The following is an 18,271-nucleotide window of genomic DNA, read 5'->3' on the forward strand; positions in this document are numbered from 1 at the left end:
GCATGCTTTGGGCTGAGTTCAGATGAATCTCTTGGCACTCCAATGGGGCACAGAAATATTGAGAATTATCTATTTCCTGATTTCTGTTGATGAGGAAAGGGGAAAAAGCAGATGACACAAATTTTGCTTGGTCTTTACTCACATGCTACTGCTCCCCTGAATTGTGCTTTGTTTCTGTTAGAAATGTTCCAACCCCCTTCTGTTCTGAAAAGCCAAAAGAGCTGCACCAAGTCCACATGGATGGAGGCTTCCAAGCAGAGTGGATGGCAAGGATTTAGCACTCATTTTTTAAAGTTTGGGGTCCCTCTCTAAAGAGACTGTGCAGATAAAGCTTTCTTAGAGAAGAAATGCCCCCAGTGCTGGGGTACGAAGAATATCTGGGTTTTGTGTGCTTGCCAATGGGTGAGAGGGACTTGGGTAGGGATGTGACTTGGCACACCGTGTGCCCAGAGTGATGGCACGGGAGTCCTTCCTGGGAAGGGAGAATAAAGAACTCAGCATGAGAGCTGGTACTTCCTCCCCAGCTCTGAAAGGATTTGAGCTTGACAGGAAAAAATTGCACGGCAATGCTCACTATTTTCAGTACTTGACAGTTCTCATTGTTACCAAGAGTCCTGTTTCATGTGTTATATAAATATTTCAAGTCAGGGTCCCTTAAATGAAGATATTAAGATGCCATTATTTCACAGCAGAATGTCATTGGTGACACGTAATTTTGAAATGTTCCAAACAGGTTTTCTTCTTCTTTGTATTTTTTCTTGCTTTTCAGTATTCCTAAATCCTCCCTGATTCCTTCCACACTTCTGTCTTCCCACTCAGATTTCATGAAGAGGGTAGCTATGAAAATGCATATTAAAATGCTCTTGAAGTTTAAGTATTAAATGAAATGTGCTTGAGTATCTTACTGTGATTTTTTTCATGTAATCTGCTACTGTTCTGGAGTTTGATTTCTTTTTTTTGCTTGAGGATGAAGTCTTGATATATTAGGTGAAGAGAGAAAATAAACTCCCTGGCTGTAGGAAAGTTAAGAAAACATAATTCATGATAGAGTCCCACTAGATTAATATTTTGTAGTGAAAACTGAACTGGTTCAGAGTAATTAATTTATCTTTTCATTTTCTATGAGTTTTGGATGGTGACAAACGGAATACTCATTTTTTTCTTAAGTTACACATGTAATTAGCAAAATTTCACACATTTTAGTTTTGGTTTTCAAGAAGCTGAGATTTTGTTGTGTAACTCGTGGCAGAGTGCAGCAGTTTCAGTTGGAAACCGGGCAGAAACACAAATTAGGTGTAGATGTTTTGATTTGTTATTTCCTGGTCAATGCACCAAGGAATGTTGTGGGTCTAATGCTGCCCAAATGCAAGTACACCTACTAGAATTAATTACTCATTTTCTGTTAGGAGGTGAGAACCAGGATGAGAGCAAAGCAAGCGCAGCATTACACCAGGAAATTACTCTTGCTACTTGAGTGTCCCTAAGAAGAACGAGAAGCTACATGTCAGTGCCCAGGACCTGCAGCTCGCTGATTCCCGCTTGTACTATCGCTGAACACAAACTGCTGAGACCCTGGGCTTTTCCCGTGGTGGAGGAGCAGCCCGGAGCTGCGGCCGAGGCTCTGGCGACATCGAGCGCTGCCTCCGGGCCCGGGAGCGAACCCAGCCCGCTGTGCCCGGGGACCGAGGGGGCACCAGGGCTGGAACAGGCGGGGACTGAGCGGGGACACGGGCAGATCGAGGGGGCAACGAGGCAGGATCGAAGAGGGACTGAGGCGCCCCCAGCGCTGCCCTGGCCCGGCCCATCCCTGCCCGGCTATCCCTGCCCGCCCCCGCTCTGTGCCGCGGTTACCCGGTTACCGCAAACGCGGCCGCAGAGTCTGGGCCGCCCGTGCGATGCCTCAGTGCCCGGAGCCGGCTCTGGCTGCTCGTTCAAGCGGCGGCACTCGGCGACTCGCCAAGCGAACTGTTCGCACAACCGTGCTCTATGTGAGTGAGTGCTGTGAGATCCTCTCTTCACAATGGCGTCTGGATTCCCGGGAAGGATACCAACACCTCGACTTGTGCCCAGGGAAGGACTGAAGGCTGATTCTGTGAGTAGCCCCTGGGGCTGTGTTAAGGCTGGAAACTGCCCTGCTCTCCCTGCCCCTGTTGGCCAGCAGTGCTCTGAAGCTGCAGAGCCCCTCCCCAGCCCTTTGTGCCCTGCTCCTGTTGCTGGGGCTGTCCTGGTGCAGTAGGGAACACTGTGGGAAGTGTCAGGGACAGCCCAGCGCCTTGCCTGGCTGTGCCAGCAGAGCCAAGTGAAACCAATGTACAGCTGAAGCCCTCAGCATGGGCTTCTTTCCTTCCCCTTTGCCACAGCCATTCCTTCTGTCAGGCTGGGCACTCACCTGTGCTGCTCTGACCATCCTGCCCTTGGGCACCCGGGCACGTGAGGGGGAAAGCTCAAACTCTGCCCAAAGCCTTGAGAGCCACGGCTGGTCCCAGCTGGAAGAGCTCCCAAGGCAGCTGTTCTCTCCCAGCTCCTGGGTGGGCACAGATGCAGCCCTGCAGGCAGCACTGGATGGAGCCAGGGCCACAAAGGTCCCTTGCTGTCTGCAGCTCACTTGGCTGAAGATGCCCCACTGCTGAGGCTCTGCCAAGGAGATCCCTCTGTGTTCTTCTGTCCAGGGCTCTGTCAGCCCAGACAGAGAAAACCAATGCTAGTTGACAGAGAGAGCTAAAACGTGGACACATTCCTGTGCACCTCACTCTTGGTACAGCTTTTCTTGCTTGCTTCCCTTGGACTCAGCCAGCAGTGCTATCTCCTGGCTGTGAGTTTTCAGTGTTGTGCAGGGATGGAGTTTGGGCAGTTCTGAGAGCTCCTCCCCACTCTCTGAAAAGGCCACTGCCTCAATCCAGGGAAAAGTAAGAGGAAACAAATGCCCAAAGAGCAGAAATCCCCAACCATGTCCCATCAAATCACAGAGAGACTCATGGGACACAGCCATGTGGCTGGAGTATGTGTATTGCACTCTGTATTATTAATTTATTGGTGCTAAGTATTTCAGCAGGAAACTTCCAGGGCTTCCAGAACTGTACTAGTGGCTGTGATCACAAATTATTCATCAATGCCACTTGTTCAAGGAAAGCCTTTCTGAAGAAGCACATCTCTGACATTCTTGCTGGTTTGTTTTGGTTTTTTTGGTTTTTTTTTTTTTTTTTTTTTGCCTTTCAGCTGCTTCCCTCTAAGTTCCAGAGGGAGAAGTTTCTCAACAGAAAGCAGGATGCCAGCACTGGGGGGAGTTTTCTGCCCAGAATTGGCCCACGTGTAGACAGGAGTGAGACTCGTCAAAAGGTAGCCTTTTCCTGCTCTTCTCCTTTCTGTTTCACATGAAGTTTGAAGAGGGTGTGTATTTGTGACAGGCTCGCCTCCAGCAAAATACCTCAGTGTCCAGGTCCTGTTGTCACTGCAAACTGCTGGCAGTGGTGGACTGGGAGTCCTGATCTGCACTAAGCCAACACAACTGACCTCTGCTGAAGCTGCTGGGCTGTGCTGGAGTGTAGCTGCCATTGCTAAAACCATGGGGGGAAGGCTGGGGACACAAAGACACAAAATTGCCATTGGCCATTCTGCTGAAGGAGCCACCTCTTGGTTTGGTGCGGTCACCATCAAATGCTTCGGGTCACAGGATTCCCTCCACAGTGGCAGCGTTGGCCTTTGAAGGGCAAGGATCTGCAGAAATCACTTCAGATTTAGCAAAACAATTTTCATTACTGCTTTGGGTTGGAACAATGTGTTGGACCCTGATGGGATGTTAGATTTTGCAAGCTGCCAGATGTACAGGGGACTCACCCATGCAGAAAGAAAGAAAGAAAGCTTGGCTTGAGCCTGCTCTGTGTGGCCCAGCAGCTCTCGATCAGCTCAGAGCAGAGGTGGGCGAGCCACTGTTTGCCCAGTGTGGGCAGGGCAGACATGCTCACCCAGCATCTGTGCTTCACTGGGGATCAGTGTAAGGGATCCTTCACGAACCTTCCTCCCAGCAGCTGAACCTCGCCCTGCTCTCTCTCACCTCTCCAGCTGTCACCAGTTCCCCCAAAACGGAGCTTGTTTCAGGTTTCCCCATCAGATACAGTATTTCAGGACTTCATCTTGTGAATCCCAGAGGGCAGAACCTGGCCTGCTGGCTGCAGGCAGGAATGCCCAGCAGCCCAGCTTGCCTGCACAGGCAGCAGGAAGCCCTGAAGAGCCAAGATTGGCTTTTCATACTGGACCCACACTGTCAGTCAGTGCTGGTCATGTTTCTCCAGGCAGAAAATGCCTTTGAAGCCCACAGTCAATAGGCACAGCCTGTGTGTGTTTCCATCACTTTTGGCAAGCTGATTGCTCTCATGGCTTTATGATTCTTTCTTGCTGCTTTACTGCTCATTTAAATTCTCTTTGCCATCTCCTTGTTTTAGGGATTGTCTTGCTGTGTTCCTTCTTTTGCTTTTCAGGTTTACTTTTATTCCCAGGAAGGCCACAATGGTTTGGTCTCCTCTCTTGCTGCTCTGCCTGCATGACTCTATCCCCAGAATCAGATCTGCTAGAAGGGAATTTTTTCCTTCCACCAGGACAATTTGATGTTTTGCTTTGATGTTTTGCTTTCAGGTAGCACGTTCCCCCCTGGAACACGACTACATGGCTGTGTGCAGGCAGAAGCCAGCAGGTTTTCTGGCCTTGTGGAATATACAGATGACTTGGTTCAGGTGCTCTGTCTCCATCCTGCTGGTGCTGACCTGCTCGGCCCTTCCTTCCCACCAGGCACTGCCCAACTGCCCCAGGCCACAATGCTGGAGGCAGACAGGAGGGATTCAGGCTCACCCTTGTGAATGATGTGCCTGTGCCTGCACAGCTGAAAGTGCTTTGGGAAAGGGGCCAAGGAGGGATGTCACCAGGGCACGGACAGGGCTCCTCTAGTCCTGTTTCCACAAGTGGCAGTCATCATTTCCTGTCTTTGCTGCAGATTGCTCGGATGGTGAAGGTCTCCATGGAGAGCAGCCCTTATTTCCAGCTGGCATGCCCCAGTGATGTGTACCACATCGTGCCACCGGGCGCCTCTGCCCCTGTGCGCATCCGCTTCACCCCCGACGAGAACAAGGTGAGGCTGGAGGGGCCAAAGCACACAATGATCTCCACAGCCATTGTTTTCCCTGCACTCTGGCTCCAGCCCATTGCATGCTGTGAGCTGGGCTCCAGGCCTAGGCGGGCAGCCTGCAGCAGCCAGTCACACCTTGGCACTGCTGGCAGGCTCTGCTTCCCCTCCCTGCACATCCCTGAGCATTGCCAAGGGAAGATGCACAGGGAACAGGATGAAAATGACAGAGAGGTGTTGACAGATGTTCGGCCATCTCTAGGTCCAGTGGAAGGGGTTTCATTATTATGGAAAACACTTGAAGGACAAAGAGGTCAGAGAGCTTTCCTCCTTCCTGACTGCCAACAGCCTCCCTGCCTCGCCCTGGGCTGGAGCAAAGATGGTGCTTTTTCACCCCTCTGTTCTCCAGCCTTGCAGCTGTGCTGTCTCAGAGCACAAGTGAGCCTGGCACAGCTGCAGGGCCAGGGCAGAGGAGGTGCTGTGCCCGTGAGCCCAGCCTGGCACAGGCACACTGGGCTCTGGGTGCCCTTGGTCAGCAGCAGGTTGCTGAGCTGCAGGGCACTTGGACACCTGCCTGAAGGAGCTGGTGTAGGGCAGGTACAACACCTGCAGGCAGAGCTGTGGGCCCAGAGCCCGTGGCAGTGACTCTGTCTTCATGCCTGGCACTGTGCTTGCTCTGTCAGCTGGCACCCATTCCGTGCCAAAGGTGCTTCTGCATGGAGGTTTGAACAGCAGTGCTGAGGCCCTGGCAAGTCTGATCTCAGTGCTGGCATCTGGAGGCTTGTTCATACGGAAGGGTTTAGGACATGGCATGGAAGGGAGGAAGCCTTGCAGGCAAACAAAGAGAGGCCCTTTCCAACAGCATCCTGCAAGCTCTTAGCACTGTTCTTCTCCTGACCTGGCTGGAGAGGCAAAGTTAGAGGGGAGTTCTGAGCCAACTGATGTTTCTGCACCAGGCCAGAGGTGCAGGATCTCTTTGAGTGCAGCAGTTTTCTCATCTTCTTTTTGCTGCTTAGAGTCAGTTTAACACTTTGTCCGATTCTCAGACAGTAGGAATATAGAAACCTGAAGAGGAATGTCCTGTGTTCCCTAGCTCCATAGAAGGAAGTTAGGAATTATTTAATATCATTAAAATTTGTGAATGAAAATTATGGTGGCCTAGGGCAGTTCTCCGTATGACCCAAGTGACACAAGAGCTTAATGCCACTGGGATAGGTTTTGCAAAGTGCACTGGTGCCTTTAAAATGTGACTTAGTAGTAGAACTCAGTGTTCATTTTGGGCTAGAATAGGTAAATTGATGCCATGGATGAGTTACAGGAAATGGTTTTTCTTCTGCCATGGGGATGGCACAAAATGCCCTGTGCTGAGCCAGTTTCTTTTCCTGCAGAATTATTCCCATGAGCTCACCTGCATCACTGCCAAGGAGAAGATAGTTGCACCAATTGAGGCCATCGGTGCTCGAGCTATCTTGGACTTCCCTGCCCAGGTGGAGTTCTCAGAGTGTCCGGTCAAGCACACGACCCAGAAGATTCTGCTGGTTCGCAATGTCGGTAACCGGACAGCTCATTACCAGCTGAGCACCCAGAGGTGAGGCAGCTCATCTGTCCTTGTGCAAAGGATATCTGTCACCTTTGGGTGATGGCAGAGTTGGGAAAGAGCAGCAAAAGGAACCAGAGCATCAGAGCTGCAGCCCTGGCTGGAAGTGAGCAGGCAAGCCATGAAGTCACCCCCACGAGTGTTATTCCCATCCTGCCATCAGAGGGCAGGAATATGTAACATGGGGCAGCAGTGGGAATGGAATGGAATGTAGTGCTGAAGTGCAGCCATGGATTCCCTGAACTGACAGTTTCTCTGTTCTGGTGGAATTTCTGGCAAAAGAATAAGAAGAAAATCCTGTGCCTTGCCCCCAGCAGGCACTGATCCCCCGAGCCCCAGCAGGGACCTGCAGCAGTGCTGGCATCAGCCCCAGGGCAGATGCAGGAGCACGTGCACCAATCTGGCTCTGGGGCTGCTGGGGCCTTGTCTTTCCTCCCCTCCCTCCAAAGTCTCACGTCCAGCACATGAACATTGCTGGCCCAAGGCTTCTCCATCAGCCAGTGATGTTCTCACCAGTGGGAATGGGAACAGCTCAGCCCATCATTGCAGCAAGAGGTCCTTCATGAGCTGAACCTGAAGCAAGTGACATGAAAAAAAGCTCAGCTTGCCAGATGTTCTCTTTATTTTTGTGTGTGATGCATTCATCACCAAACTGCCCAGAACACACTTTTAAGTGACAGATTGACCACCAGCAAAGCACCAAGGCCAGCAAAGCACCAAGGCCAGGAACTTTTGTTTCCTCAGCGGGGCTGTAGAAGAGCACAAAGCCCAGCAGCTGCTGGGCAGGAGCACATTTCCCCTGAGCTGTCCCTGAGCATCAAAGCACGCAGTCTTGTGCTTGTCAGGCAAGATCTCTTTACCTGGTGACCAATCCTGATTGCTCCTGTTAAATCCAAAGTGCACCAACACATTTGCATTAACGTTTCCAACACATTGGGATCCTTCAGCCTGTAAATAGCATCCTCCCTTTGGCTTTCCATGTCACTCTATTGCTCTAATCTGCATTTGTACTCTTTCAGAGCTTTGACTGCTCCTTTTCTTAGAGCAGCTTTCATTGAAATGCTGATAAAATGTGCCTGTTTTAGGCTAGATCAGGATATTTTCAAGGCAAAATAAACCAAAGAACCACACTGCAAATTCAACTAACTATTCCTTGGTCTTGAAGGAAAAGTTCCTTCTCCCTGTCTGATTCCTAGGCTGTAATATCCCAGGACAGGTAGTGCCCTAACATTTGCATCTCCTGAGAGGAGGTTTATAGGCAGCAGGAAAAGAGAAATTCCTGAGGCAGTCAGTGTCAAGTTGTGCATGCAGATAGCTCTGAACCCTCTCTGTGCTCTTCACAAACCATTCTCTGATGGGATTGCTGGCAGTGGGACCCTTGAGCCTCATTGCAGAGAGCTGGATGCAGAGTATGGGGGAGATGAGGCCATTTTACCCCCAGGATCTTGTGAGGGCTGGATCTCCTCAGCAGTGGCTCAGTGGCTGTTTCTGACCCTGTCTGTTCTGCCTTCTGCTGCCTGTGCTTGGTTTGCTCCCTGCTTGCCCAAGGGAGCTGCAGTGCAGAAGGAATCTCATGGCCAGGTGTGCCCCCAGCCCTGACCCCTCTCTTTGTCTTGCAGACCTTTCTCCGTGGTGCCAACCTCAGGAATTCTGCGCGGTGGTGACATCGCGCAGGTGACGGTGACATTTCACGCGCTGACCAACGGGGACCATTTTGGGTCCCTATGCTGCAACACAGGTGAGTGCTGGGCCCTGCATGGGCACAGGACAGTTCTCCACCATGGCTCCCTGTTGTCCCTCCCCCTGCATTCCCTCTAGAGGTGCCTCCCCTGTTCAGCTTTACCCCAAAGAAAACTGAAAACTCCTTGGTGTTCAGGGGCTTGAGAAAGTGGATTCCCTCTAACGGGCAAAGATTTTTGACTCCTGTTTTGCTGGGAGTTGCTGAGTGGAGGAAGGAGGATCCCTGATGCTCCACTACCATGTGGCTATGCATGGTGAAGTTTTATTTTATTCCTGGGCAGTGCTGTATGTGAGGTCTCCATCAGACTCTCTCCAATGCAGTGGATTTCTTGCACACCTCTCTCCCATATGCTGCTTCTCCACTGGCTTGTCACACATCCTTTTTCTATGGGGCCCTTACACATATATGTAGTTTTTGTCTAATAACATTTTCAGGCCCTCAGGTTCCTGTTTGGTGACAAATCAAGACAAATTCTTCCCTGTGCCCGTTTCCCAGGCTGTTCATGTTGTTACAAACCTCTGACACCTATCTCCCATTTGATTTCTAGACTGAGGAATCCCATTTCACTCTTAGTGTAGAAGCTGCTCTGTACTTACTAATCTTTCCTTTGTCCCTTTTTTATTTGATGTGCAATGGTTCAGCTTGGTTTTTGAGATCAGAAGAATGTAAAATATTTCAAGACTGATGTGGCTGTGGGTTTGGACAGGGAGATGATGATGATTTTCATGGTGTTCATTTTAGAGTGGTTTGTCATATTGCAGAGCCAGGCTGGTTGTGTTTCCTGACCTGTGTCCCCTCCTGCTGTGGGCTGTCACTTCACTTGTTCCTCTGGGCCTCCTTTTGCTGCCCACCTGCCTCCAGGCATATTTGCTGGTCAGCCAGAAGGGATCCAAGGGATCAGGAGAGACAGGAGTCTCGTGGGATGCCCGGGGAGACCCTGGGCAAGGCAGGACTGAACAGGGCTCCTCAGCCCTGTCACCTGAAGGACTTGGATGCAGAAATCCCAGTGATCTGGGTGGGTCACCAGAGCACACTGACCAATCTCACTGTCCATATTGTCACCTTGGGGCCAAATCTCTACAAACACACTCAGAAATAAGGGCTTTAAGGAGCTGCCCAGGACGTCCTCACACTCTACACACACAGAGCTGTCAGGATGTGACAAATGGACTGATCCAAAGAACTGCTCATTCAGATAAAAACTGGGACACCTTCTTCTGTGCCCTGTGGTTTGTTCTGTTCCTTGTGCTTCCATCAGCCAGTGAGCTGAGCAAAGACTCCCCTTTGCTTTGTTCCAGGTGAAGAAAGTATCCAGATAAAGCTCCATGGAGATGCTGTAGAGCTCGATGTTGTGTTGAGCACAAATTCCGTGGAGGCTGGCAAGACTTTCATCACCAAGTCACACCAGACAACCGTGGTCATCAAAAACAGGAGTAACATCACAGCACACTTCCAGTGGAAGGCTCTTCTTTCTGACGAAGATGACAACGAAGAGAAGAGGAGGTTTGTTTGGAAGATACATTTCAGTGAGATATATATATATGGCCCAAGACTGAAACTAACGTGTGGCCTCAGGGGGGTGTTGGTGCTTTTGAATGGTTTGGGCCAAGTAAACCATCCCTGGCACTAGGGTGTGTGTCCCTGGGCTTCAGGAGCTCAGCACTGAGCATTCCAGTTCCATTTATACTCCAACCAGAAATGGCATTTTGGGAAGGAAAGGTTGATTGCAATGAATGATTTCCTCAGATTCTAATTGGGCTCTTGTCTCTCTAATCTTCTTCCTACATGACCTGGCAACATCTCCTGTTCCCAGGGAAGTGCTGCAGTGGGTGCTCTGTGACCTTTATCTGCATCCCCCAAGCAGCTCAGTGGGAGGAAAAGCCAGCTGAGGTGGTCGGTGGATTCTGCCTCAGTTTTGGCAGAGGCTTTGAGCCAGGAGGTTTCTCTGGAGGGATGCTGGCTTTGGAAACATCTCCTGAGCTTGCAAGTGTGGGCTGAAACTCCCTGCTGTGCCAATGAACAGCAAGTTATCCTCGTGTGTTACTCCCACACGAGTGATCCATGTGGGACCCTCGTGGCTTGGGCTCAGCCTTTGCTGGGGAGCTGCTGCTGCTCGTCCCCAAGTGCTTTGCTCTCCTGCACTCCCACTTCTCTCTGCAAATCTGTGGCTCATGAAACCATCTGCTGGCCTTGTCTCTCCCTGTGGCTGCAGGCAGAGTCTTTTCCTGCACCCCTCAGATGAGGACTGGCTGGAAAACTTCATGGAGGAGAAAGAAGTAGAGAAGGAGGTGGGCTTTTGTGAAGATCACACTACCCTCCTGAGAAGCAGGGTCCAGGAGAAAAAGGCAAAGGTGCAAGAAGATCCCCTGCTCTTCTCCAGTGACATTTTTTTTATTGAGCCAATGGTAAGTGACAGCTGAGAACCTCATTTTCTTCCTCCTCCTCTTCCTCTTCCTGCTCCCAAGCACCCTTTCCCCGGCTGCAGTCACTGGGCAGATCCTCAGCTGGCCCCATGTGCTGGCAGGGAGCACATGGAGTTTCTGGAGCGGCTGCAGAGCTCCCTGCTCAAAGCATTTGTGCCCTGCAGGCTCGAGGCAGGGCTGGGAGCCTGACAAAGCCCAGCTCTGCTGCCAGGCTGGAGCTCAAGGCCCTGCCTACGTGTCCTTGCAGTGTCCCAGGGAGCAGTTCCTGTAGGCAGGGGCTCCCCCCACACGTGGGGCTCAGCAGAGGCTGTTGGAGCACTGCCAGCTCACACACTGACCTGAAGCTTGCAAAGGTTCCCTGGCAAAAGGAGGCCAAATTCAGCCCAAGGTTAATGACAGAAATGCCAATCCCCTCCTGTAACCATGCCTTGCACTGTTTCTGAGTGTCCCTTTCAGTGTCATCTGTGAGCCTGGACACAAGGGTGGAAGGCTGAAATGGGCCTTTGGAGTTCTCCTGCACACAGGGACAGAAAACCTTTTCCTTTTCTGGTGATGCAAGCAAACTGCAACGTGCTCCCATCAACCAGAGCCCTGATTCTGAGTACTGGCATTGGGAGAGATGATGAATGCCTGGTGCCTGCACAGAGCAAAATCCCTTCTCATCTTGGAGTGAAGCCCAGAATAATCCCAACCTCTGCTTTCTTTCAAAACAGCTTAACTAATATCTGTATTTCAAGGAAGGGGATCATGTTCTCTTCTTGGTTACTCCTATGGCCCATCTAGGCCAAGAGCCACCAGTGCACAGTGGAAGTTACATCCCATGGAGCTGACAGCAGCATGATGGGACCAAGAGCTTGTGTCAGAGCAGCAGGAATATTGTGGAGAGTGGGAGCTGATCAGCTGAGCATTGAGAGCTTCCAGCGCTGTGTTGAGCTGGGTTTGGAGGCTTTCCTTGGCTCCTTGTGTTGTTCACTCATCACTGATGCTCTCAATCAAGGCTCACAGACCTGTGGTTGGAAACAAGAAATGTGAAGTTTGAAGAGCAATGTTTTGCTGTCTCTTTTTGTTGTAGGAGGGAAAAATTGGGCCCCATTGTTCGGCAAAAATCAAGGTGACCTTTCAACCCCTGGAAGCACTGGAGTATGGAAGTGTGGCTTACTGCAGCATCTCAGGTGCAGCTCCTTTGCCCTGCTTCTCTCCCTCTCAGTGAAGCCATGGTGCCAGCCTGAGCCCACTGGGCTCCCATGGAACTGCTGGGAAGAGTCCCTGGTCAGCAGGGCAGTGCTGGCACATCCCCACTGGCCCTGCAGCTTCCATGGAGTCTCCTGTACAAGGCCAGGGCTCAGAATGCTGTGTCTGCCTGACTGATCCCAGAACAGCCCAGGCAGTGCAGGGAGAGGTTTCGTGCCATGGCTTTGCCAGCATTTCCTCAAAGGCCAGAGAACTCCAGAGCAGAACAGCTTTAGTGAACAAGCACTCAGCCCCTGCAGGCCCCTGGCCTCCAGCATGGGTCCATTTGCCATGGATCCATCATCAGGTGGTAGGAGCTGAGTTAGAAATGGGCTCCCTGAGCCTGGATCACCTCCCATGCCCAGACAGCAGCAGAGCAGAGGTGGCTGAGCCCCACTGAGCCCAGGTTGATTGTAGAAGGAGCACCCTTGGCCAGCCCCTGCTTCTCTCCCTGTGTGGGAGTTGTCACCTTGCAGCTCTCACTCTGTGGAAACAGAACACAGTGCTGAGTGGCAGAAGGGGAGCACTGGGGCAACAAAGGCCTGTGCTCCTGGGCCAGGTAGTTTGGTAATTGCCAAACTCTTCATGAGCTTTGTGCCTTCACTGAAGGGATTTCAGAGCTCCTCTAGGTGCACGGGAAGGAAACCACACAATCACAGTATTTTAAGGGTGGAGTGGACCTTAAAGGTCATCTAGTCCCAAGGCCCCTGCCATAGGCAGGGACACCTCCCCCTGGACCAGGTAGCTCGAAGCATGACTGCATCCAGCTCAGAGTCAGAGACAAGCACTGAGGCAGCCTGGAAAATCCAGTGGAACAGAGGGAATGATTGTACTGAAATGGACATCTCTCCCCAGGCCGTGAGATGAGGCTGCCCCTGCGCCTCAGAGGGCAAGGCCAAGGACCCTTGGTTGAATTCAGCATCCCTACACTGAACCTCGGGAATGTTTTTGTCTACACCCCCTATGTCTATGAGGTGAGCAGCGGGGCTTGGGATGGATCCTGATGGCTCCTGAGGCAGCAGCAAGCCTGGTGGAGCTGTAGAATTCCTGCCAACCTGGGCAGTTGTGAGCAGGGAATATTTGTTGTACTGCTCAAATCTGAGGGGTCACAAAGGTGTGTCTGTTGTTCCTGAAGCCCCAGTCCCTGCTTTTGGGCAGCCTTCCTTAGGGATCAGCTGGGAGGCTTCCTGCAAAACAACCCCTTGGCACATGAACCAACACTGCCTCAAAAAGCTGCATGTTCAGAGGCTTTTGTGGCAGTGCCAGACACAAGGCCCCTTTGGACTGGGCTCTGCAGAAGCAGCTGCAACAAACTGGCTGCCTTGGGCTTCAGCCCACTGCAAACAGCTTCCAGTCAAGTGTCCCTGCCTATTCCTGCAAGTCACAGGAAAGCCATCCAGCCTCCTGGCTCAGTGCAGGCCCTTGCAAAGAGCTTGGGAGTTCTTTCCCTTGCTGACCAGTCCCTCACCACACTTCAGCCTTGGTGCATTTCTGGCTCTAGGAGGAGAAAAGTCATCCTGGGTGTCACTATGTCCTCAGTGACCGTCAGTCACTACCCAGCCAGCCCTGACATGGTGGGCTATGGGGGACAGTCTCCCGTGCATGGGAGTACAGGAACCCTCCTGGCCAGGGGTGTGAGCTCTAAAGCAGAGAAGGCATTGGCTAACCAAGGTGGAGAAAAAAAGAGCTAACTCTCCATAGGGTTCAGTCTGAGGTTTATCAGAACCTTGGGAAAAGCTCCACGCCTGACGGGAAATCTAACTGTGAGGGAGCTCTTGCTGGGCTAAAACTGGGCGTGGAAACAAGAGCGGGATTTAGCGAGCAACCAATGGGAAGAACTGGGGGTGTGGAAACCGGGGTGAGCGACAAGAGGGGCAACAAATCAGGAAATGCTCTGAGGGAGGGCCCCAAACTCTGGCCAATCACTCGACGCCGCTGGTGGAAGGTTCTGGAAAGAGGGGATGAGAGGCCAAGAGACTGACAGGAGTCTGGGGAGGAGATTGGGGAATGAATCCGGAAAAACTCGAAGTGCTGGATGGGGAGTAGGAAGGATTGACAGGCTGGTGGGAGTGAAATAACTTGAGGCAAGCCAGTTTTGGGTTCAGCCAAGGTCACAAAAATGGCAAAACCATAACAAACAGAGAACTGGGGTGATAAAAACAACAATATCTAAACCATAACAGACAGAGAACTGGGGTGATAAAAACACAATACAACACTTGGGAATAAAGCAAAGAATTTTTCTATCTATTTTCCTCGCCTCCAGTAGTGTCAAGTTTTCAAAACAATCATGAGACAGCAACTGAAAGAGGTAGAAAATGAGGCCCTACATCATGCCAGAAACTTTCAAAAGTGTGGCTGGGGAAGGGAAAGACACGCTGAGTTTTCTCACCAAAAGATGGTGCTGTCTGTACATTTTGATGCTGATGCCTCATTCTCAATGTATTGTTTTCATGGTCTGGGAAAAGGTGAATGAGTAGATGGTGCTGTTGCAGCTGTGCTCACTGGGGCAGCAGCAGCTCTGGGCTGATTCACTATGCAGCTGCAATGACCCCACTCAGGGCTCTCAGGGCCAGCTCTCAATGAGCTTGGTGCTGCTGAGCAGAGGGGCACTGCTCTGTGTCCATGGGGTAAGCCCAGGGTGACTGCAGTTCTGTGGAGTTGCCACTGCTCTGCATGAAAACCCAAAGGCAGAACTTGTCCTGTTGTATGTTTTGACTTCTGCCATTCAGCAGCACAAAGCATCTTCTGCCTTTTCTGGGTGTTCATTGCATCATTAGACAGTAACTCACAAGAAGGGAAGATTCCACATGTATTTACATTTTGCTTTCTTGCTTCTGCAGGTGGAACTGATTAACCAAGGAGCTCTTGATGCTCCCTTCACCTATATCCCTTCAACCACAGATGTGGACTTCCATTTCAAGATTAAGCCCGAGCGGGGCATCATTCCAGCAGGTGGGACCCAGACTGTTCGGGTCTCCTTTGATGCCACCGTGCTGGGGAGCTTTGAGAAAGAATTTCAGTTCAGTGTGGCTGGATCTCCTAGACCTGTGATCCTGACCATCAAGTAAGGACCCTGGGAGCTGGGTGGGCACATCTGTAGCTGTCTCTGGGACATCCCCCACCTACCTCATTCTGGGGTGGAGCAGAGAAAAAAGGTGTTGCCTGAGGTGTGAATCTCTGCTGTGATCCTGGCATTGCCTTAGTGTGAGGCTGCCTGCTGCCCTGTGTGGTACCCAGGAGCTGCAATGACTCCTCCCTGTGGGGATCTCCCTCTGCCTTGGGCCATGGCAGGCAGTGGGATGGATCAGCTTTGGGCAGCAGCTGCTCTGGGATGTCCCACCTGAACACCCAGCAAGGCCCCCAGGGCTTTGAGATGGGCCAGCCTGGGTCATTCTGCAGCAGCAGCAGGGTTTGTAAAAACTCCTGTGAATAATCCCTGCCAGATGGGCAGCAGCAGCCTCAGCTCCCCTCTCCCAGCCATGCTGTGGGGACAAGCTGTGCTCCCAGCTCCTGTGCACAGAGGGCTCTGGTGCCTCCTTTGCACAGCCAGCAAAGGGCTGATGTGGGAGTCAGGAACTGTGCAGCAGGAACTGTGCCAAGGACTGGGGCACCATCCCGTGGGCTGGTGCCATGGCAAGAGACAATCCTGGCCCAGCCAAAGGGAGAAGGGCTGATCACAGGGGAGGCAGAGCTCAGTGCTCAGCACCACAGCAGCATGAGGGCTTGTCCCTGCCAGCCTGAGCCATGTGCTGCTGGGATAATGGAGTGGAAGCAGGAGAGCTGATGCTGGCTGCTCTGCAGCTTTGGAGCTGGGCTGCTGCTCTTGGGAGGCACTGGCTCAAGGCAGTCAAGAAATGAAAACAATCTGAACTTGATTATACCAATAAGATAAGGGAGATGGACAAAAAGGAACAAGGAAGTTACTACTTAGCAAGAGAAAAGTGGTGAGTACGTCTGCCCATAGTGGAGAAACAATGATGCTGGCTTTGTTTTTGGAGGAAAAGTGCTGCTTTTTTAGTTTGGAAATCAAGAGGGAACCTTTCACCATCAAATAATTGATTTTCCTCTGTCCCTCCCCCAAACTGGTCATGGGATGTTTCTGTGTAAGCAGCTTTCTCCTTGAGCAAGGGCAGGTGTCTCTTGTTGAGATGTGCAGAGCAGAGCCAGGGGCAGTCCTGTGAGTACAACACAAGGCACAGTTCACTGCTCCTTGATTTTGAGCCAAAAGGCAGAGTGGGCATTGATTGGCATCAATACATGAAATCAACTGGTGAATGTTGTGCAGCTTCAAGTGCTGATTTCAGAGGGTGTTGGTGGCTTTTGGAGTGTGTCTGCTGAGTTCAAGGACAGGTGAGGTGGTGTGCTAGATTCAGGACAGCCTTGTTTGGTTGTTGCAGCTATTGCTCTTGGCTGTGCCAGCTGTGCACTGCTGACAAGCTGGTCCTTTCCTCTAGGATTCATCTGTGCCCTGGGTAGAACTGTTGCTGCTCTTTTCAGAGGATGTTTGGGGCTCCCCTGCATTCATGTCTCAGAACTCTGTCTGTAATGATTGTGTGGGTCAAACTCTCCTGGGAAAGCTTCTCTATGGGAACAGCAATTCCAGCTAAGAAGTAGCAAAGCAGGGAACCTGTGGCTGGAAAGGCTGCTTACAGAAGTTTGTGGGGACACCTTGATGTCCATCCCATTGCAGCTGGGGAAACTGAGGCACAGAGCCATGTTGGGGTGTGTGTTCAGGGTCCTTCATGGGACCACTGGCATCCTGGGGCCTCTCCTGCCTGCCCATCAGGGGCTGTTGGCTGCTGCCACTTGGCTTGAGCTGCCTCCTGTGCCCAGGGCCCTGTGCTGAGCACACGGGGCTGTGTTGGTTGGGAACCCAGGGTGCCCTGAGCCCAGGTTTTGTGTCCCCGAGCCACGACAGCCAGACCTTTGCAATGCCTTTAACCGAGCCATTGCCTGCTCTGTCCTCGCCATCCAGGGGCAGCGTCACTGGACCGGATTTATACTTCGACGTCCCTGACCTCGACTTCGGGGACGTCTCCTTTGGTGAGTGTTCCCTGGGCAGGGACACAGTGTCAGGGATCTGTGCCTTCCAACAGAAAAGCACCCCTCATTCATGATCTGCCACAGCAGCCTCTTCAGGCTGTGAACTGCAGGGCTGCTGCTGCCTCAGGGGGCGTTTTGCCATTGTGGGATCAAATGGAACCACAGAATAGAAAGGCAGCTGTTGTATCTTTGCTTCTTTTCAGCTGTTGACTGTTGTCTGCATGTGCTGACCTCAGTCTCATTTGAGGTTTTGACATCTGGGTTTCTCCTTTTTGTGCCTCTCTTGCCTCCCTGCTGGCAGAGATCACTATTGATGGGCACAGAGAAGCTCTGGGCTGCACCTGCAGTTGTTTTTACTCCCCATCTGTGTTCCAGTGACTCTTGGTGAGCAGGCCTGGGGAGAATTCTCCTCCCCACAGAGCTGGCCAGCCCGGCCAGATGTGCACTGCAGATCAGGCTGTGGCTGCTCTCCGGGCTCTGCAGGACATCCCCACCATGAGTGGCTGTATCTCTGCAAATCTCAGAGCTAAAGTGGGGATCCCCTTGCAGGCACAATCACAGTGAGCAGCATGGCTGTGATGTCCCTGTTTCTGGGTGAGGTGGGACCTGGTTCCTAATTGCTAATCTCAAAGCAAGGCTGGGGTTTGCCCCCACTTGAGTGGGCTCTGAGCTGTCACGTGCTCAGTCTGTTTGGCCCAAACCAAGAGATGCTTTAAGGGTCCTGCAGAGAGAAACTGCATTAAGTGCATCACGTTCTAGTTCCTGATTTCATCCTCATTTTCTTTTGCTGTAGCTTCTTTTCAATGACAACTCACTGTTTATGTGTCTTGAAAATGGTGGGAGTGTTGGCAGACTTACCAGGGAATTTTACAGGTTGAATTCTCAGAGTAAATGCTCGGTCTGGGTGCACACTCATCACTGAGAGAACTGGTGCTGGTTTGGGGCAGGTGAGGGAGCTCGTCCCCATCACAAAGAGAGAAGCTTGCAGTGTTCAGCAGGGTTAGGAGTGGGTATTTTCAAGGCTGCAGTCTGGAATCAGTGTCAAAGGGAACTAAGTGACAATTAATTCCTCATGCAGCTTCTTGGTGAGCTGTAGTTCAGATAATAAAGAGCTCAACTCC

The 18,271-nt window shown here is 51.6% G+C and overlaps 1 protein-coding gene across 1 annotated transcript in view; it reads left to right on the forward strand.

Annotated features, from left to right (window-relative positions):
- The first annotated feature begins 1,501 nt into the window (after positions 1–1,501).
- LOC131563694 (hydrocephalus-inducing protein homolog) overlaps positions 1,502–18,271 on the forward strand; it is a 60,536-nt gene continuing 43,766 nt past the window's right edge. The window contains exons 1-11 of the mRNA XM_058813810.1: positions 1,502–1,988; positions 4,630–4,727; positions 4,985–5,119; positions 6,502–6,701; positions 8,330–8,448; positions 9,750–9,954; positions 10,664–10,856; positions 11,947–12,046; positions 12,960–13,078; positions 14,948–15,171; positions 17,083–17,150. Coding sequence (XP_058669793.1) covers positions 1,502–1,988; positions 4,630–4,727; positions 4,985–5,119; positions 6,502–6,701; positions 8,330–8,448; positions 9,750–9,954; positions 10,664–10,856; positions 11,947–12,046; positions 12,960–13,078; positions 14,948–15,171; positions 17,083–17,150 — 1,948 coding nt within the window. The remainder of the gene's footprint in view (positions 1,989–4,629; positions 4,728–4,984; positions 5,120–6,501; positions 6,702–8,329; positions 8,449–9,749; positions 9,955–10,663; positions 10,857–11,946; positions 12,047–12,959; positions 13,079–14,947; positions 15,172–17,082; positions 17,151–18,271) is intronic.

This window comes from Ammospiza caudacuta, chromosome 13 (genome assembly GCF_027887145.1).
Source record: "Ammospiza caudacuta isolate bAmmCau1 chromosome 13, bAmmCau1.pri, whole genome shotgun sequence".
Taxonomy (NCBI): Eukaryota; Metazoa; Chordata; class Aves; order Passeriformes; family Passerellidae; genus Ammospiza; species Ammospiza caudacuta.